Source organism: Bombina bombina, chromosome 1 (genome assembly GCF_027579735.1).
Source record: "Bombina bombina isolate aBomBom1 chromosome 1, aBomBom1.pri, whole genome shotgun sequence".
Lineage (NCBI taxonomy): Eukaryota > Metazoa > Chordata > Amphibia > Anura > Bombinatoridae > Bombina > Bombina bombina.
The window spans coordinates 109794974-109817378 of NC_069499.1; the positions used below are offsets into that span (position 1 = coordinate 109794974).

The 22405-nt window shown below is 39.5% G+C and overlaps 1 protein-coding gene across 1 annotated transcript in view; it reads left to right on the plus strand.

Annotated features, from left to right (window-relative positions):
* Positions 1-22405, plus strand: part of EML5 (EMAP like 5) — a 261422-nt gene that overhangs the window by 95460 nt on the left and 143557 nt on the right. Inside the window, exons 6-7 of the mRNA XM_053710836.1 lie at positions 326-582; positions 2008-2220. Of these exons, the coding sequence (XP_053566811.1) occupies positions 326-582; positions 2008-2220 (470 nt within the window). The remainder of the gene's footprint in view (positions 1-325; positions 583-2007; positions 2221-22405) is intronic.

Sequence of the window (22405 nt, forward strand, 5' to 3'; positions counted from 1 at the left end):
GAGAAAGTAATTTATCAGGTAAGCATAAATTCTGTTTTCCTGGTTTAAAAGCATGGTTTAAACTTTAATTATAACTTGTTAATAAACAAATAACATCTGATTTACTGACGTGCAATGAGCATGTGAAGTACTAAAATAAAGCTGCGCAAACAAACAAGAAATGTGTTTCAATAAGTCCAACAATTCTGTGACAAAAATTGCACAAAATGTGTTTGATGGGAAAATCAATACCATATTATCCCCATGAGATGCATAGGGGGAATTTTCAGGGCACAAATGCATTTGAATTGCATAAGATAAATGAATTATTTCTGTTTTATCATAGGGATATGACGGAAGTTGTTCACATAAAGGATCGGAAGGAAGCAATCCACGTGCTAAAATATTCCCCTGATGGTAACTTCCTGGCAGTTGGCTCCAATGACAGCTGTGTGGATGTTTATGGTGTTGTACAGAGATATAAAAAGGTTGGAGAGTGCATGGGATCTGTATCGTTTATTACACATATGGACTGGTCCTCAGACAGCAAATATCTGCAGACGAACGATGGCAGCGGGAAAAGAATGTTTTATAGGATGCCAGGTCAGTACAGGAACTCAAAAAGCAACAAACATTATAGGAACGGTAAATTAAAGGAAACTAACAAATCAGTCCAATGCTTGCAATGTAACACCCCATTGTAGTGTAGTGGCATTAAAAAGTGTATTAAATGGATACTCAAGTCAAATGTAAACTTTCATGAGTCAGATAGAGCACACAATTTTAAACAACTTTTTACTTTACTTCCATTAACAAAATGTGCTCAGTCTTTTTATATTTACAGTTTTTGAGTCACCAGCTCCTACTGAGCATGTGCAATAATTCACAGAATATACGTATATGCATTTGTCATATAAAAGCTATAGCTGTTTCAAAAGAATATATAAGTATGCTCTGTGCACCAGCATTTTAAACACAGCACTTGTTTAGAGATTATACAAGCCCCACTTGCGCTCTGAGCAGCTGCAGTATTTAAAATTCTGGTCCACTGAGAATATGCAGCTATGCTTCACTTGCACGTGTAGGGAAAAATGTTAACACTAAGTGCTAGATTTATTAAAGTTCTCGCCGTAATTTATCAAGCAGCGGTCACCAGACCGTCGCTTCCCTAACCTCTTCGCCACCTCTAAGGTGGCGAAAATCAATCTCCTTGGTCTAGTCAGACCGAGGAGATTGACAGCTTCTGTCCGCGCTTAATTGGCTGTGCGCGGGCAAGGGGCGGGATTGCACGCGAGCGCAAAATTGCGCTCGTGTGCAATGGCGAATGCCTGCGGGTAATTTAGCCCCTGCCACAGGCAAGCTGAGGCGTACAGGGGCGCGTATACGCTCCCCTGTCCGCCTCAACTTGAATAAATCTAGCCCTAAAACAGTGATAACTTTTACTAGAAGCATTTTGATAATACATGTATATTGTAAACATGTCTATTCTGATATGTAATTCATCTATGTGTATTTAAATTTTGACCTAAATGTCCCTTTAAGAAAAGTTTGCCATTTACTTTTTTAGCACCACATGGTGGGTGATGCCAGAGCTTGATAGGTACTGATTGGTGCTTATTACACATCTTGCACTAGCTTGCCTATCATTTAACCACTTGTGCAAGTGTGTACAATCAGGGGCTTAACACACTCTCAGATCTGCACTTGGGGTGTTTTAGAGGTGCCTATACCAGTGAAGCCTTTTTGTATTGCAAAGTAACTTAAAATAGCATGCCTACACTTACTAGTGAGTTTTATGTCACTTTATATACAATTATTATACTGCATGAAAGTCATTTTAAAAAATGCTTGCCCCCTGTTAAAAATAAAATTACCTTTCTGATTTTGTTGTTGTTATAGTCTTATAGTATAGTGCAACATATATATTAAAGCCATTAACTGTAATTGATCAGATTGTCATTGTTGTATTCACTTTTATAACCATGTAATAGAATGTTAATGTTGCTTTTTTTGCTACTTGTCTTTCAGGAGGTAAAGAGATCACCAATAAAGAGGAAATGAAAGGTGTACAGTTTGTCCGATGGACATGTGTTGCTGGCCTGGAAGTAAATGGGATTGCTCCCAAATACTCAGACATAAATGATATCAACTCCGTAGATGCCAATTATCCAGGACAGGTTTTGGTGACTGCAGACGATTATGGGATTGTTAAACTTTTCCGATATCCATGTCTGAGAAAAGGTGCATTTCAGTTGTTCTGGTGTATTTGGTATAATAATTGTTATTATTGGTAAAAGGATATTCTATAGCTCTATGAACCTAAGCATGTAGTACACAATAGATAGGCCAAACCACTACAGTCCGTAATTCCCATTATGATTGGCGCCAGTACATTTGAAATGCTGGTGGCCACAGGGCACTGATGCTGCTATTTTGTCTTAACCCAAAGGGCAGTGTGCAGGACTGGATTTACATCTCAGGTGCCTGTAGGCACAAAAACCTGAAGTGCCCCCACACTCCCACCCCCCCATCAAAAAAGTAAAAACAACTGAGGACATTATTTTTATTATTATTTAGGACAACTAAAAAATACACCAATTGCAATATTTGTTGTAATGGAAGCTACACCAAAAATCAATATTCACTTAACTCAAATGGCCATAACGAAAACAAATCATTTTAAACTTTTAATGCAAAATATTCTAAAGAAAACCCTATTTAAAGGGACGTAAAATGTGACAGAAGTGTGTTAGCTTCTTGCAAAAGAGTTAAACACATAGTCAATGTCAGTTCTGAGACAGCAATACACATCTGTGCAGACCCAGATGGGCTCATAGGACATGTTTACTGACAAGCCATTAGTGTATTGCTTTTCTGGAGATGACTTTGACTATGTGCTTAACATTTTGTTGGAGTTAAACACAGTTTTGGGTAAACAATAGCAATATTAAAACTAGCAGCATGCAAGCTCATCAACAACCTTTGCAGCCAGTGGAAGAAAATACAAAATGTAGGTCTTTTTTCCACTACATGAAATAAATCTTGTGAACTCTGATATTTTTATTACAAATACACACAGATGTTAAATTTATTTTGTTCTGTAACATAAATATAATATGATGTTACTCTCAAAGGAAAAAATGGAATGTTGTAGATTATATGTAATCCAGGGGTCAACAAATGTGTTTAAAATTAGATGGCAGTAAGAATATTTAGGAGCTCTACTTTTAGGACCCAGACAGTGGTATTTGTATATACAGGGAGTGCAGAATTATTAGGCAAATGAGTATTTTGACCACATCATCCTCTTTATGCATGTTGTCTTACTCCAAGCTGTATAGGCTCGAAAGCCTACTACCAATTAAGCATATTAGGTGATGTGCATCTCTGTAATGAGAAGGGGTGTGGTCTAATGACATCAACACCCTATATCAGGTGTGCATAATTATTAGGCAACTTCCTTTCCTTTGGCAAAATGGGTCAAAAGAAGGAGTTGACAGGCTCAGAAAAGTCAAAAATAGTGAGATATCTTGCAGAGGGATGCAGCACTCTTAAAATTGCAAAGCTTCTGAAGCGTGATCATCGAACAATCAAGCGTTTCATTCAAAATAGTCAACAGGGTCGCAAGAAGCGTGTGGAAAAACCAAGGCGCAAAATAACTGCCCATGAACTGAGAAAAGTCAAGCGTGCAGCTGCCAAGATGCCACTTGCCACCAGTTTGGCCATATTTCAGAGCTGCAACATCACTGGAGTACCCAAAAGCACAAGGTGTGCAATACTCAGAGACATGGCCAAGGTAAGAAAGGCTGAAAGACGACCACCACTGAACAAGACACACAAGCTGAAATGTCAAGACTGGGCCAAGAAATATCTCAAGACTGATTTTTCTAAGGTTTTATGGACTGATGAAATGAGAGTGAGTCTTGATGGGCCAGATGGATGGGCCCGTGGCTGGATTGGTAAAGGGCAGAGAGCTCCAGTCCGACTCAGACGCCAGCAAGGTGGAGGTGGAGTACTGGTTTGGGCTGGTATCATCAAAGATGAGCTTGTGGGGCCTTTTCGGGTTGAGGATGGAGTCAAGCTCAACTCCCAGTCCTACTGCCAGTTTCTGGAAGACACCTTCTTCAAGCAGTGGTACAGGAAGAAGTCTGCATCCTTCAAGATAAACATGATTTTCATGCAGGACAATGCTCCATCACACACGTCCAAGTACTCCACAGCGTGGCTGGCAAGAAAGGGTATAAAAGAAGAAAATCTAATGACATGGCCTCCTTGTTCACCTGATCTGAACCCCATTGAGAACCTGTGGTCCATCATCAAATGTGAGATTTACAAGGAGGGAAAACAGTACACCTCTCTGAACAGTGTCTGGGAGGCTGTGGTTGCTGCTGCACGCAATGTTGATGGTGAACAGATCAAAACACTGACAGAATCCATGGATGGCAGGCTTTTGAGTGTCCTTGCAAAGAAAGGTGGCTATATTGGTCACTGATTTGTTTTTGTTTTGTTTTTGAATGTCAGAAATGTATATTTGTGAATGTTGAGATGTTATATTGGTTTCACTGGTAAAAATAAATAATTAAAATGGGTATATATTTGTTTTTTGTTAAGTTGCCTAATAATTATGCACAGTAATAGTCACCTGCACACACAGATATCCCCCTAAAATAGCTAAAACTAAAAACAAACTAAAAACTACTTCCAAAAATATTCAGCTTTGATATTAATGAGTTTTTTGGGTTCATTGAGAACATGGTTGTTGTTCAATAATAAAATTAACCCTCAAAAATACAACTTGCCTAATAATTCTGCACTCCCTGTAGATATATAGTAAATAATCCAGAAAATTCAGAGGTAAAATTCAACTTAACACAAACATACCACACTTGATAAAATCAGATGAACAATTTTTAATATGAAGTGTATGTATATATATATATATATATACAGTATATATATATATATATATATATATATATATATATATATATATATATATATATATATATATATATATATATATATATATATAGGAAAAAGTGCTGGGGATCAGGATCCGGTGTGATTCCTCAGTTATCCACAACACTTAAGCCAGCACAATAAGATTTGAATAATCACCTTTAATGTATCAAAACATAACGTTCGGCCTCACATGGAGGCCTTGGTCACATGTAAAAAAACACACATCACAGGCATACAACACACCCCAAAGTGCTAACCTATATACCCCATCCCCTAAACCTGATATGCTAAAGGACGCCCAAATTCATGGAGAACAGCTTAAAGAGATCTAATTGATCGCTGTGTCATCACAGTGAGACCGTAGTCATAACAACAAACAGCACCACATAGGTATTTGCATAAACAGCAGACTACATGTCGGCATTATTAGCAATAAGCCACAAAAGCCTGCTGAACAACGTTTGAATTATATTACCACTTACACCCCAGCATCACATAAAGTACAGGAGGTCATCAAACAACATTGACCGATTGTATCCACGGATACCAGTTTACCATTTGGCGAGATGCCACCACCTCGGCTGGTTTATAAGAGGGCGAAAAACCTCAGAGACTTGTTGGTGCACACTGATCCAGTAAAAAGTTACCAGAAGAACACCTGGCTACCTCAAAAGAAAAAAGGCTGTTATAGATACGGTAATTGTACGACCTGCAATGGCATGTTGCCTGGCAATACATTCCATCATCCCAACACCAACAAAAGATTGACCTGTACTTCTGATCAGGTCATTTATGTGATTATCTGTCCATGTTCCCTTTATTATGTGGGGAAAACGATAACCACATTCAGAGAGAGGTTGGCCAACCACAAATCGGCTATAAGGCTGGCCCTTGAAAAGGGCAATTCAGATCAACCTGTGGCTCATCATTTCCTACAAGCGGGACATGCCATCTCCATGATGAGGACTATATTAATCGAACACATCCCTAAATCTGCACGGGGTGGTGATCGATCAAAGGCTTTACTGAGAATGGAATCACGCTGGTTTCATAGACTGGATACCATTGCCCCGAAGGGTCTTAACGTGATGATTGACTACAGTTGTTTTTATAAGTGACTGTGAGCTTCCCCTCCTCCAATAACTCCGTTTCTATTATCTCCTTGGAAGCACTTTGTGTGTTTTTTAAATATTGTATATAGTACACAATGGTCTGGTTACTAGTGTTAGTGATTAAACATTGCTGTAGGATCTTATGATCAAGATATTTATATGGGTATACGTTGGGTGCTATTCTTATACAAGATATATTGCACCACACAGTTACTTGTTATTGATTAGTCACTGGATCTAAGAACCGATCTGAATTGTATGTGTAATATTGTTTAGTTAATTATATTAACCTGTTACGCTTAGGCTCAAAATTCTTATTGGGGTCTGTTGCCATGGTGACGCGTGTCTATCTGGGGGCGGTGTTTCCGCCTCCAGTGCTCTTATAAGCTGTTGCTATGTTGTCACGCTTTGTATGTTATGAGCGTACACACGTTCCCATGACAACGAACGCCATTTTGTATGACGTCATCACATAATGCCGACATGTGGTCTGCTGTTTATGCAAATACCTATGTGGTGCTGTTTGTTGTTATGACTACGGTCTCACTGTGATGACACAGGGATTAATTAATCTCTTTCAGCTGTTCTCCATGAATTTGGGCGTCGTTTAGCATATCAGGTTTAGGGGATGGGGTATATAAGGTAGCACTTTGGGATGTGTTGTATGTCTGTGATGTGTGTTTTTTACACGTGACCAAGGCCTCCATGTGAGGCCGAAACGTTATGTTTTGATACATTAAAGGTGATTATTCAAATCTCTTCGTGCTGGCTTAAGTGTTGTGGACAACTGAGGATACACACCGGATCCTGATCCCCAGCCCTTTTCCTTTGGATATTTACAGGCCGTGCACAGAGTGGTTGCTTTGCTGGTGAGTGCTGATCTCTTTGTACATACATACATATATATATATATATATATATATATATATATATACACACAAATATGCCATGTGAGTGGTTCACACACATACAGATTTTTATTTTGCTAGTTAACCTTTAGTAATCAAGCTCTTCATTTATAGCAACAGCCTTACAGTCTACAAACATCTTGTCAAAGTGCCCTAAAGGCTGTAAATCACAATCGGCATCTTGTAATAAAGAGCAGAGCAGGTAGTCCCACATAACCTCCTCACTTCCAAGGCCTTTCTAGAACAAAAACATTCATCCTGAAGCAGAATTTAACCCCCTGGCTATCAAAATGCACTACAGCACATAATAAGTGAATACACTGCAATCCTCTCTGGTAGCCAAGGGGTTAAAGTATGCTCTGCTTGTTATGTTGTCATTATAGGCAGCATTTAGAAGCCTTGTACAGTCCTAACCTGTCCTGAAGCCTTCATTTCTTCAACAAAAATTGTCTACTCCACAGCAGCATGGAGCTTGGCTGTGTGAGGGAGGCAACAGAAGTACATAAAATAAAAGTTAAACTTTAACAGTAAACATGCCTGGCGAAAATGGGAGGGGTTTAGTTTTAATCTTTGTCCCTCTCTCCTTCATGGCTCCCTGGATTGCTTTAACATATTCCCAATGAAACACTCGACTCTGTAAGCAGCTGGTAGCACAATTCTTACTAAAATTAATGCCCTCAGGGGAAAAAAATAAATAATTGTATTAAGATACACTGGCAGACAGGCACCCCACACTGCGATGCGCCTGTAGGCACATGCCTACTGTGCCTAATGGGATATCCGGCCCTGGCAGTGTTGTTGTAGGCAAATAGGTTCTGACAAATGTTACTAACAGGCTCAGTTTTTGAGGTGACTTGACTCACTGGTGAAGTAACTTTGGTAATCCCTGTTCCTGCTTCTGTTATATAAGCATAGTAAGTGAGTTCTCTCACTACAAAGTAACGGACAGGAATGACTGACATAAAACTTATGCTCTCACTGAAGCTGTAGCACTTGATTTGCTGCAGGGGCCATGTCTACACACTAAATAAATGGATACTGAACCCAATTTTTTTCTTCCATGATTCAGCTAAAGCATGCATTTTTAAGCAACTTTCTAATTTACTCATATTATCATTTTTTTTTGTTCTCTTGGTATCTTTATTTGAAAAAGCAGGAATGTAAGCTAACGAGCCGGCTCATCTTTGGTTCAGCACCTGGGTAGCACTTGTTGATTGGAGGCTAAATGTAGCCACCAATCAGCAAGCACTATCCAGAGTTCTGAACCAAAAATGGGCCGGCTTCTAAACTTATATTCCTGTTTTGTCACCCTTTGGGAGGGTGGCCATCGATATCTTGTTATCATACTTGAGTATCATAATTTTTCTTACCTCAAAAATACACAATTTCCAAAATGTAAAATAGGCAATGCTATGTGTTTTAATACATATATAGTCATGTCCTATTAATGCAAAGTATAGCTAAAATTTATATTTATTAAAGTATTTATTGCTAGTTCAAGTATGTGTTTTAAGTACACATTCAGGGACTACTGTTTTCATGTGCACCCACACAAAGTTGCAGCAAATCAGATGGTGCCTAATAGATATGTGCATTTGTTTTATTTGTTTTAAAATGAATGTCGAATATGGCCGCCAGAAGCATTCAGCTCTTTTCGGAGCCGGATTTCATCTTGTGAAAGTGCAACACTTGATTTGCACAGATCTTTGTGTATTGCATTATCACAAGAAGATATTTGGCGCCGAAAAAAGCTGAATGCTTCTGGTGGCCACTGGAGGCGGCTACTGCTTAAACCTAGGTTTTGAGGTAAATATAGATCCTTGCTTTGCAGCTCAAGGCCAGGGGTTATTTTGTGGCAATTCTGTGCTTTGTATTTAGATCTTGTAGGTAGAATGCTTCAGTTTCACAGGAACCATATACCAGCTATTGCTGGGTGTGGTCAATAGCAGGCCCAGCAAATAATTAATAAGGGGGTGAATGCTTATAGTAATGGAGGCATGTGGCCTGGGGGCATGAGTAGGCAGTGTGTGAAATGTTTATGCTTTCACTGGGCATCAGGCGGAGGACCAATTCTTACCCTCCTCCTCAGCACAGCAGTGTTCAGCCTAAAAGACTGAGGTGGTTTTGCATGACTTTAGAGCCACCACTGGGTGTATTCATATAGTTCTGCGTTTATCTGACAATTCTTCCTACTTCTTGGGGAGCAGTTTCTTTTTAGAGTGTATCTGTTTTCCATGTCTGAGCATATATGTAGGTTTGTGGAAACCTGGGCAAATAAAGCAACAGATGTATTCCCCTTACAAGCTGAAAACATGTATGTATGAATCTATTTAAGCTGACTGCAGTTGTCCATGTGACAACCAATCCATAGATGGTGCTATACAATTATCCCAATTTTTTAGATTACAACCCATTTGGTCTGAGGACGAGGGAGAAATTATCCCCACCCACCACTGTGTCTTTCCACATAATGAAAAACTCACAACCCCACCCCCACATGTGCTTACTCTGCCCTTTGAACTCCCACAACTCCACCCACATTCTTTCCTGATTAGGATGAACATTAACCCCCTATTATTCTGCGGATGGCACCACAACTGGTCACGCCCTATTTTATGAGATTATCATTGGGTGACATAAAGCTTAAAATATGTCGTTGTTAGGGGATTAATATTTAGCAGAGTTTGAAGGGAAAGATTAATGTAAAAAAAAAAAAATTGCGACAATTTTTCACCATTGTTTAAATATTTTGTCACAACGTCTATAACTATTTAGGAATATTGAAATAGCTCTCAGCATCAGAAGATCTGATTTGCTGATTATACTGCAAATACTGAATCCACTGATCTATATAGAACTGAAAATAATATATAAAATCTTTTTGATCGCTCCATTCCACATTAATTATGCGGCAGAGAGAAACCTGCTCTGAAGTTATTTAAATATTTTTTTACTGTCCTCCATCTCCTGTAGCAGAATTAAAAGGAGCACTGACGTCTGCACTGCCAGTTATATTCAATTATTAATGATGTCGCATTAATTTTTGAACAACTTAATTACAAAGTGACACATGGTAAAATTCACACAGCGAGCACTTTTCATTTTGATTTAATCATTAGCCTTCGGAGGTGTGAAATAATGATTTACAATTAAGTAATACTTAGCAACATTATTCAGACAAGATACAGATTTTAGTCTAATGCACCTGCTTAAAATCAGACATTTTATGTTATGAATACATAGATCCTTGTAGGACATTGGAAATAAAAAATGTTTAAGTTTTGTTTCTTGAGTATCCTCAATATTTAAACACATTGCAGAATATAGTAGGAAAGAAATATACAGTAATTTATGGGCCAGATTACAACTGGACTAACTAAATCAGGACTTTGGATATTGCCACCGGGCTAACTTTTTCTCCCCACCAACAACACGTTAGACCAATTGCGCTAAACCCGAAGGGTTTTTTTATTTTAATATATATATATATATATATATATATATATATATGTACTGTATATATATGTGTGCGTGTGATTATTTAAAAATATATATATATACCTATATATCTATATGAATATATATACAGTATATATATATATATATATATATATATATATATTGCATATACAGATATATATATATATATATATATATATATATATATATATATATATATATATATATATATATATATATATATAAAGAAAAGAAGAGAGCAGCAGACCACTATAGTCCAGCAACAGGTTATTAGCTCCAATAAATAAAGCGTTCATAGATACAGAGTACTGAAATACAGTTTATGAATTTATAAATCTTAATCAAAAAGCAACATCCATATCAGCAAACAAAGACAGTGAGACCGTTATACATTGTACTTCTCTGCTTATACTTGGGTAAATGGGAACAAGAGAACATTTTAAATTGTGAACAAAGTTATGATTCATCTATAGCAATGTGGCTGAGATTTATAGACGACGTGTTTCTCCTTTGGGAGGACACTGAATAGAAATTGATTGAATTCATGGAGAAATTAAATCAAAACAATTGGAACCTAAAGTTTACATTTAATTACAGTACTACTGAAATAACATTTTTGGATTTGTGTATTCTTAACCAAAATAATGAACTGAAAACAAAAATCTTAGGAAAGAAACTGCAGGCAATACCCTTTTATATTTTGATAGCCATCACCCTAAAAACCTAATTCAAAATATACTTTATAGCCAGTATCTACGCCACAGGAGTAACTGTACAGAATTTAGTCAATTTAGGGAGGAAGCAAAAGATCTAAAAGAGAGATTTAAAGCAAGGGGCTACTCACAAAAATGCCTGAAGTCAGCCTTCAATAAATCTAAAAAGGTGGAAAGAGAAAGTTTATTATATACAGATAAACAAAATTCTAAGTCATCTGCTATGTCCATGATAAGATTTATTAGCACATTTAATAAAAGCTGGCAGGATATACGTACAATTTTGGAAAAGCATTGGCATATCCTGCTAGCAGATCCAACCATTTCAGAGTTTGTTGGAAATTCCCCCTTAATGACTCCTAAAAGGGCACCAAATTTGAAAGACAAATTGGTTCATAGCCATCTAGAGGTAATGCGAGAGAGAACCTGGTTAAATACAAACAGATGAGATGGCAATTTTAAGTGCAAACACTGCTCAGTATGTAGCAACATGGCAACTGAGAGAAACTTGTTAACACATTTGGTAAATATCTCAAAATACAGGGATATATAATCTGTAAAAGTGAAGGGGTCATCTATATGGTTTTCTGTGATTGCCAAGGCAAAACCTACAGAGAGTTAAAATAAAGGATAAAGGAGCATAAGCGAGACATTAAAAATAAATGTATAAAAAGTAGCAGTATAGCAAGACACTTTTATGATTGGCACTCTAGTAATGAAGACATCCTCAAATTTAGGGGTTTAGAATTGGTAGACATCAGAAAGAGGTGTGGCAATCTGGTTCAGAAACTCCTGGAAAAGGAATGTAAATGGATCTACAACATAAAGAGCTTAAGGGTTAAATGAGGAGATTGACTTTGCCCCATTTTTGCAGGACTAAATTGGGAATCATATAATTTGTTGACACAGAGTTCCAATAGGACATTTAATATTTTATTGGCAAAATCTGTTTAAAATATATGTTCTTTCTAGGAGTTAATGTTTCAGTGCATGTAGAGAGTGTATTATAGCACTGTTGAGTAATGGAATATATTGGGAAACAGTTTCGCATATTTCTTATCATTGAGTCTCCTAAATTCTATTGCTCTAAAGACAGATAAAACTGAAACTGTAAGAACACGTGTACATCATTTGTAAATAATTGTTTGTTGTAATATTGTAGCAACATTTTTGTATAAGAAGTAATCATTTTTCACCAAGGGCTTTAATAAAAAAAGGCGGAGCTAATTGTTTAAAAGCATGGAGTAGAACTCTCCATATAGAATTAAGCCGGAAATAGCCCGTATTTTGAACGGGTGAAACGCGCGTAGCTGTTTTGCTAAGTTCGGCAGTGTTTTTAGCTGCACACTGCCGTCTGGATATCGGCATACAGGAATAGTGAGTCATCAGCCACAGAAGGTGTGCCTGTCACTTATGTGCCTTCACTTCAGCTCACTATGTTATCGGTGTTTGGAGCACCAAGTAAGTAGATTTGTAGCCTCTGTCAGCTGGAGGGAGTAAACCGGTGAGCCTTTCAATACACACACCACGCATTACGTCAGAACTGGCGGATACATGCAGGTAAATACTGCTTATTTAAGAATGGGTGAAAGTGGTGGATCACTGCTGCATACTGATACCCTGTGTTATTTCAGCAGAGACCTACTTGATGTTTGTGAGGCCTGCAATACCCATTGAGGATTATATATAAGCAAAGTCCTAGTATGTGTGGTAGTGTTATGGCACCGGTATTGACCTCATGACTAGCATGGCTAAGGAATGATCTGTTCTTCAAAATTGTTTTTCTCTTGCAAGGTGTATCCAGTCCACGGATTCATCCTAAACTTGTGGGATATTCTCATTCCCTACAGGAAGTGGCAAAGAGAGCACACAGCAAAGCTGTCCATATAGCTCCCCTCTTAGCTCCACCCCCCAGTCATTCTCTTTGCCGGCTCTAAGCACTAGGGTGTAAAGTGAATGTGGTGTTAGAATTGTAGTTTTATATCTTCAATCAAGAGTTTGTTATTTTTAAATGGTACCGGTTTGTACTATTTACTCTCTGGCAGAAAAGTGATGAAGAATTCTGCTGAGAGGAAAATTATTTTAGCACCTTGTAACTAAAATCCACTGCTGTTCCCACACAGGACTGAGGAGTACCAGAAAACTTCAGTTGGGGGGAACAGTTTGCAGGCTTGACTGCAATGAGGTATGTTCTGTCAATTTTTTCTAGTCAAGACTGAGAAAATAATGCTAGAAGACTGACAGGATCCCCATGTGGGGAGGGTAAGCTATGTTCTGAGACTTAGTATAGAATTGCAGGCTTACATAACAGGGCTAAATAGGCTGGTTGACACTAATACAGGGCAATCGATTATTTATTTAAGAAATATTCATTGGTGACACTTTTTCTAAGCACTTTGGAGTGTTTTACTGGGGTATTAACCACATGGCATGAATTTAGTCACTCAGAAGTGATTTTTGTAGGCCTCATAACTCCGGAGTGGAGTGGGAGGGGCCTAATTTCGCACCTCAGATGCGCATTTAGAATTGAAAGTCTGTTCATGCTGCTTCACATGGAGGGTCCAGCTGCTGATTGAGGGCCTAGAAGAAGCTTTATTCCCCCAAATCTGATCCCTAAGGGCAGGTAGGGCCACAGTTGTAAGCTGTAACAAGGTGCTGTAGTTCATTAACCGGTTGCTGGCTTTAGGCTGCTCCGGTTTGGGCATTAAAGGGTTAATTGTTCTGAAACTTGGGGTGCAATCATATTAAAACCTTAGGTACATACTGTGACAATTTCAGAAAGATTGGTGCATTTTTCACTGTTTTGTAAAATTGTGTGCTCTTTTTGGCCTAGATTTAGAGTTCAGCGGTAGCCGTGAAAACCAGCGTTAGAGGCTCCTAACGCTGGTTTTGGCCGCCCGCTGGTATTTGGAGTCAGTGATTAAAGGGTCTAATGCTCACTTTTCAGCCGCGACTTTTCCATACCGCAGATCCCCTTACGTCAATTGCGTATCCTATCTTTTCAATGGGATCTTTCTAACGCCGGTATTTAGAGTCGTTTCTGAAGTGAGCGTTAGATATCTAACGACAAAACTCCAGCCGCCGGAAAATAGCAGGAGTTAAGAGCTTTCTGGGCTAACGCCGGTTTATAAAGCTCTTAACTACTGTGCTCTAAAGTACACTAACACCCATAAACTACCTATGTACCCCTAAACCGAGCTCCCCCCACATCGCCGCCACTCGATTAAAATTTTTTAACCCCTAATCTGCTGCCCCTAACCCCGCCGACCCCTGTATTACATTTATTAACCCCTAACCTGCCCCCCACAACGTCGCCGCCAGCTACTTACAATAATTAACCCCTAATCTTCCGACCGCAAAGCGCCGCCACCTACGTTATCCTTATGTACCCCTAATCTGCTGCCCCTAACACCGCCGACCCCTATATTATATTTATTAACCCCTAATCTGCCCCCCTCAACGTCGCCGACACCTGCCTACACTTATTAACCCCTAATCTGCCGACCGGACCTGAGCGCTACTATAATAAATGTATTAACCCCTAATCCGCCTCACTAACCCTATCATAAATAGTATTAACCCCTAATCTGCCCTCCCTAACATCGTCGACACCTAACTTCAATTATTAACCCCTAATCTGACGACCGGAGCTCACCGCTACTATAATAAATGGATTAACCCCTAAAGCTAAGTCTAACCCTATCTCTAACACCCCCCTAAGTTAAATATAATTTAAATCTAACGAAATAAATTAACTCTTATTAAATAAATTATTCCTATTTAAGCTAAATACTTACCTGTAAAATACATCCTAATATTGCTACAATATAAATTATAATTATATTATAGCTATTTTAGGATTTATATTTATTTTACAGGCAACTTGGTAATTATTTTAACCAGGTACAATAGCTATTTAATAGTTACCTAGTTAAAATAATAACAAATTTACCTGTAAAATAAATCCTAACCTAAGATATAATTAAACCTAACACTACCCTATCAATAAATTAATTAAATAAACTACCTACAATTACCTACAATTAACCTAACACTACACTATCAATAAATTAATTAAACACAATTCCTACAAATAAATACAATTAAATAAACTAGCTAAAGTACAAAAAATAAAAAAGAACTAAGTTACAAAAAATAAAAAAATATTTACAAACATAAGAAAAATATTACAACAATTTTAAACTAATTACACCTACTCTAAGCCCCCTAATAAAATAACAAAGCCCCCCAAAATAAAAAATTCCCTACCCTATTCTAAATTAAAAAAGGTAAAAGCTCTTTTACCTTACCAGCCCTGAACAGGGCCCTTTGCGGGGCATGCCCCAAGAATTTCAGCTCTTTTGCCTGTAAAAAAAAAACATACAATACCCCCCCCCCCAACATTACAACCCACCACCCACATACCCCTAATCTAACCCAAACCCCCCTTAAATAAACCTAACACTAAGCCCCTGAAGATCTTCCTACCTTGTCTTCACCATCCAGGTTCACCGATCCGTCCTGAAGAGCTCCTCCGATGTCCTGATCCAAGCCCAAGCGGGGGGCTGAAGAGGTCCATGATCCGGTCAAAGTCTTCATCCAAGCGGGGCAGAAGAGGATCTTCCATCCGATTGAAGTCTTCATCCAGGCGGCATCTTCTATGGTCTTCCATCCGGAGCGAAGCGGCAGGATCCTGAAGACCTCCAGCGCGGAACATCCATCCGGCCAGACGACTGAACGACGAATGACTGTTCCTTTAAGGGACGTCATCCAAGATGGCGTCCCTCGAATTCCGATTGGCTGATTCTATCAGCCAATCGGAATTAAGGTAGGAATTTTCTGATTGGCTGATGGAATCAGCCAATCAGAATCAAGTTCAATCCGATTGGCTGATCCAATCAGCCTATCAGATTGAGCTCGCATTCTATTGGCTGATCGGAACAGCCAATAGAATGCGAGCTCAATCTGATTGGCTGATTGGATCAGCCAATCGGATTGAACTTGTTTCTGATTGGATTCCATCAGCCAATCAGAAAATTCCTACCTTAATTCCGATTGGCTGATAGAATTCTATCAGCCAATCGGAATTCGAGGGACGCCATCTTGGATGACGTCCCTTAAAGGAACAGTCATTCGTCGTTCAGTCGTCGGGCCGGATGGATGTTCTGCGCTGGAGGTCTTCAGGATCCTGCCGCTTCGCTCCGGATGGAAGACCATAGAAGATGCCACCTGGATGAAGACTTCAATCGGATGGAAGATCCTCTTCTGCCCCGCTTGGATGAAGACTTTGACCGGATCATGGACCTCTTCAGCCCCCCGCTTGGGCTTGGATCAGGACATCGGAGGAGCTCTTCAGGACGGATCGGTGAACCTGGATGGTGAAGACAAGGTAGGAAGATCTTCAGGGGCTTAGTGTTAGGTTTATTTAAGGGGGGTTTGGGTTAGATTAGGGGTATGTGGGTGGTGGGTTGTAATGTTGGGGGGGGGTAATTTGTATGTTTTTTTTTACAGGCAAAAGAGCTGAAATTCTTGGGGCATGCCCCGCAAAGGGCCCTGTTCAGGGCTGGTAAGGTAAAAGAGCTTTTACCTTTTTTAATTTAGAATAGGGTAGGGAATTTTTTATTTTGGGGGGCTTTGTTATTTTATTAGGGGGCTTAGAGTAGGTGTAATTAGTTTAAAATTGTTGTAATATTTTTCTTATGTTTGTAAATATTTTTTTATTTTTTGTAACTTAGTTCTTTTTTATTTTTTGTACTTTAGCTAGTTTATTTAATTGTATTTATTTGTAGGAATTGTGTTTAATTAATTTATTGATAGTGTAGTGTTAGGTTAATTGTAGGTAATTGTAGGTAGTTTATTTAATTAATTTATTGATAGGGTAGTGTTAGGTTTAATTATATCTTAGGTTAGGATTTATTTTACAGGTAAATTTGTTATTATTTTAACTAGGTAACTATTAAATAGCTATTGTACCTGGTTAAAATAATTACCAAGTTGCCTGTAAAATAAATATAAATCCTAAAATAGCTATAATATAATTATAATTTATATTGTAGCTATATTAGGATGTATTTTACAGGTAAGTATTTAGCTTTAAATAGGAATAATTTATTTAATAAGAGTTAATTTATTTTGTTAGATTTAAATTATATTTAACTTAGGGGGGTGTTAGAGTTAGGGTTAGACTTAGCTTTAGGGGTTAATCCATTTATTATAGTAGCGGTGAGCTCCGGTCGTCAGATTAGGGGTTAATAATTGAAGTTAGGTGTCGGCGATGTTAGGGAGGGCAGATTAGGGGTTAATACTATTTATGATAGGGTTAGTGAGGTGGATTAGGGGTTAATAACTTTATTATAGTAGCGCTCAGGTCCGCTCGGCAGATTAGGGGTTAATAAGTGTAGGCAGGTGTCGGCGACGTTGTGGGGGGCAGATTAGGGGTTAATAAATATAATCTAGGGGTCGGCGGTGTTAGGGGCAGCAGATTAGGGGTACATAGGGATAACGTAGGTTGCGGCGGTTTACGGAGCGGCAGATTAGGGGTTAAAAAAATATGCAGGGGTCAGCGATAGCGGGAGCGGCAGATTAGGGGTTAATAAGTGTAAGGTTAGGGGTGTTTAGACTCGGGGTACATGTTAGAGTGTTAGGTGCAGACGTAGGAAGTGTTTCCCCATAGGAAACAATGGGGCTGCGTTAGGAGCTGAACGCTGCTTTTTTGCAGGTGTTAGGTTTTTTTTCAGCTCAAACAGCCCCATTGTTTTCTATGGGGGAATCGTGCACGAGCACGTTTTTGAGGCTGGCCGCGTCCGTAAGCAACTCTGGTATCGAGAGTTGCATTTGCGGTAAAAATGCTCTACGCTCCTTTTTTGGAGCCTAACGCAGCATTTGTTTGAACTCTCGATACCAGAGTTAAATTTATGGTGCGGCCAGAAAAAAGCCTGCGGAGCGTTAACAGCCCATCTACCGCCAAACTCCAAATCTAGGCCTTTATTTCTTAAAGGCACAGTAACGTTTTTTCAAATTGTATTTTTTATGTGATTAAAGTGTTTTCCAAATAGCGAAGCCAAAGCTTCAAGATAGAGAAAGTGCGCTAACAAGCTGAAAGTATACACACCATATAAGGAATTGAAGTGAAAATTTAATAAACATATAGAATAAGATACACAAATATATACACTGAAAATAGGGACGTCTCCCTGTAATGTAAATACAACTGGGAAAAAATCCTAATGAAAAAACAGGTTAAAACCTATAAATGATGGATAATGCAGATACTAATTGATAATCTATGACATAAAAAAGATATAGCATAAAAATGATAATTAAAAGATATGGCATAACAGTGATTTCATAAAATAAAATAAAACTTAAAAGACAAGCACCAAGTTCATATGTATCAACACAGTGCAGGTGGCCGTATGCAAATGAATATCGATATTGGAACAGTGGAAAGAAAATAACGGCTTGTACCACAAATAGATGCAGTTTACTGTACCGTAAGTCAAGAGAGTGTTCAGAGGGTGTTACCGAGGAGAAGAAATCCTTCGGTCAAGGCTTGGACCGCGGCTGCAGTAACTGCCGTTCCTGGAGATAGAAGTGTGCAAACCTCCTCTATTTGAATAGATTAACCCAGCAGCACCTTATTTTCATTTACATAGGCACATTACTTATTTTTAAGAGCAATACGTATAACCACTTTTTTAGCTCTGGAATTTTGAATACACCGCTATATATTCATTCATTCACTCACTCCTAAATATTATGCACTGATATATTTTTTTATATAATTCTTTTCCTTTTTTTTTTTTTTGCTATATCTTTTTTATGTCATAGATTATCAATTAGTATCTGCATTATCCATCATTTATAGGTTTTAACCTGTTTTTTCATTAGGATTTTTTCCCAGTTGTATTTACATTACAGGGAGACGTCCCTATTTTTAGTATATATATTTGTGTATCTTATTCTATATGTTTATTAAATTTTCACTTCAATTCCTTATATGGTGTGTATACTTTCAGCTTGTTAGCGCACTTTCTCTATCTTGAAGCTTTGGCTTCGCTATTTGGTTATTAACTTGTATTTGATACATACAGAGATTGTATCTTTAGAGTAGTGTTTAGCAATACCTTCCTTTAGCGCGCACTAATCCACCCAATTTAAAGTGTTTTCCAAGCTTGCTTGTGTATACTACTAGTCTGTTAAACATGTCTGACACAAAGGAAAATCCTTGTTCAATGTGTTTAGAAGCCATGGTGGAACCCCCTCTCAGAATGTGTCCCAATTGCACTAATGCGTCTATACACTTTAAAGATCATATTGTTGCACTTAAAAGTGTGGCCCTAGATGATTCTCTGACTGAGGAGAATGAGCATAGTCCGTCTATCTCTCCCCATGTGTCACAACCAGTTACGCCCGCTCAAGCGATGCCTAGTACCTCTAGTGCGTCTGCCCCTATTACTTTACAACAACTAGCGACAGTCATGTATAATTCCCTTGCGGCCTTTCTATCCAAACTGCCAGTTTTCCCTACAAAGCGCGACAGCTCTGTTTTAAGAACAGATGATGAGCAGTCTGAAGCTGTGGTAACCTTATCTGATGTACCCTCACAACACTCCGATGTGGGGGTGAAGGATTTGATGTCTGAGGGAGAAATTTCCGACTCAGGAAAGATTGCTCGTCAGGCAGAGTCAGATTCATTGGCGTTTAAATTTAAACTGGAACACCTCTGCGTACTACTCAGGGAGGTATTAGCCACTCTGGATGATTGTGACCCTATGGTGGTCCCAGAGAAATTGTGTAAAATGGACAAGTACTTAGAGGTCCCTGTATACACTGATGTGTTTCCGATCCCCAAAAGGGTTGCGGATATTGTTACTAGGGAGTGGGATAGACCAGGTGTCCCTTTTGTTCCCCCCCCCTATTTTTAAGAAAATGTTCCCCATAACTGACCCCAGACGGGACTCGTGGCAGACGGTCCCTAAGGTAGAGGGGGCTGTTTCTTCACTTGCTAAGCGCACAACTATACCAATTGAAGACAGTTGTGCTTTCAAAGATCCTATGGATAAAAAGTTAGAAGGTTTACTTAAGAAATTTTTTGTTCAACAAGGTTTCCTTCTCCAACCTATTGCCTGCATTATTCCGGTAACTACTGCAGCGGCTTTCTGGTTTGAGGCGCTGGAGGAATCGCTCCAGGCGGAGACCTCATATGACGAGATTATGGATAGAATTAAGGCTCTAAAGCTGGCTAATTCTTTTATCACAGATGCCGCTTTTCAATTAGCTAAGTTAGCGGCGAAAAATTCAGGTTTCGCCATTATGGCGCGCAGAGCACTTTGGCTAAAGTCATGGTCGGCTGATGTGTCGTCAAAATCCAAATTATTAAATATCCCTTTCAAGGGAAAGACCCTTTTCGGGCCAGAATTGAAAGAGATTATTTCTGATATCACAGGGGGAAAGGGCCATACTCTCCCCCAGGACAAGCCTTTTAAGGCTAGAAACAAAGCGAACTTTCGTTCCTTTCGTAACTTCAGGGGCAGTCCCGCTTCAGCCTCTACAGCAGCAAAGCAAGAGGGTAACGCTTCACAGCCCAAGGCAACCTGGAAGCCTTACCAGGGCTGGAACAATGGTAAACAGGCTAAAAAGCCTGCAGCTGCTACCAAGACAGCATGAAGGGGTAGCCCCCGATCCGGGACCGGATCTAGTAGGGGGCAGACTCTCTCTCTTCGCTCAGGCCTGGGCAAGAGATGTTCACGATGCCTGGGCATTAGAGATTGTTACCCAGGGATATCTTCTAGAATTCAAGGACTCTCCTCCAAGGGGAAGGTTCCACATTTCTCGTCTGTCTGCAGATCAGACAAAGAAAAAGGCGTTTTTACGCTGTGTAGAAGATCTACTTACAATGCGAGTGATAGACCCAGTTCCAATTGCAGAACAAGGGCTGGGGTTTTACTCAAACCTGTTTGTGGTTCCCAAAAAAGAAGGAACTTTCAGACCAATCCTGGATCTCAAAATTCTAAACAAATTCCTCAGAGTTCCATCGTTCAAGATGGAGACCATTTGGACAATCTTACCAATGATCCAGGAGGGTCAATATATGACTACCGTGGATCTAAAGGATGCGTACCTGCATATTCCTATCCACAAAGATCATCACCAGTTTCTCAGGTTCGCCTTTCTGGACAAGCATTATCAGTTTGTGGCTCTTCCTTTCGGGTTGGCCACTGCTCCCAGAATTTTCACAAAGGTGCTAGGGTCCCTCCTGGCGGTGCTAAGACCGCGGGGCATAGCAGTGGCGCCTTATTTAGACGACATCTTAATTCAAGCGTCGACTTTCCAAAGAACCAAGTCTCACACAGAGATCGTATTGGCCTTTCTAAGGTCTCACGGGTGGAAAGTGAACGAAGAAAAGAGTTCTCTCTCCCCTCTTACAAGAGTTCCATTCTTAGGAACCCTGATAGACTCGGTAGAAATGAAAATATTTCTGACGGAGGTGAGAAAGTTAAAGCTATTAACTACTTGCCGAGCTCTTCATTCCATTCCTCGGCCTTCGGTAGCTCAGTGCATGGAGACAATCTGACTAATGGTAGTGGCAATGGACATAGTCCCTTTTGCCCGGATCCATCTCAGACCACTACAACTTTGCATGCTCAAACAGTGGAATGGGGATTATGCAGATTTGTCTCCTCAAATTCAGCTGAACCAAGAGACCAGAGATTCTCTTCTCTGGTGGTTGTCTCAGGACCACCGGTCTCAGGGAATATGTTTCCGCAGACCAGAGTGGATCATTGTAACGGCCGATGCCAGTCTGTTAGGCTGGGGGGCGGTCTGGGACTCCCTGAAAGCTCAGGGCTTATGGTCTCGGGAAGAAACTCTTCTCCCGATAAACATTCTGGAACTGAGGGCGATATTCAACACTCTTCAGGCATGGCCTCAACTAGCGGCGGACAAATTTATCAGATTTCAGTCGGACAACATCACGACTGTAGCTTACGTCAATCATCAGGGGGGAACAAAGAGTTCCCTAGCGATGACGGAGGTAACCAAAATAATCAGGTGGGCGGAGGATCACTCCTGCCATCTCTCAGCAATTCACATCCCAGGAGTAGACAACTGGGAGGCGGATTTTCTAAGCCGTCAGACTTTTCACCCGGGGGAGTGGGAACTTCACCCGGAGGTATTTGCCCAGCTGACTCAGCTATGGGGCACTCCAGAGTTAGATCTGATGGCGTCCCGTCAGAACGCCAAACTTTCT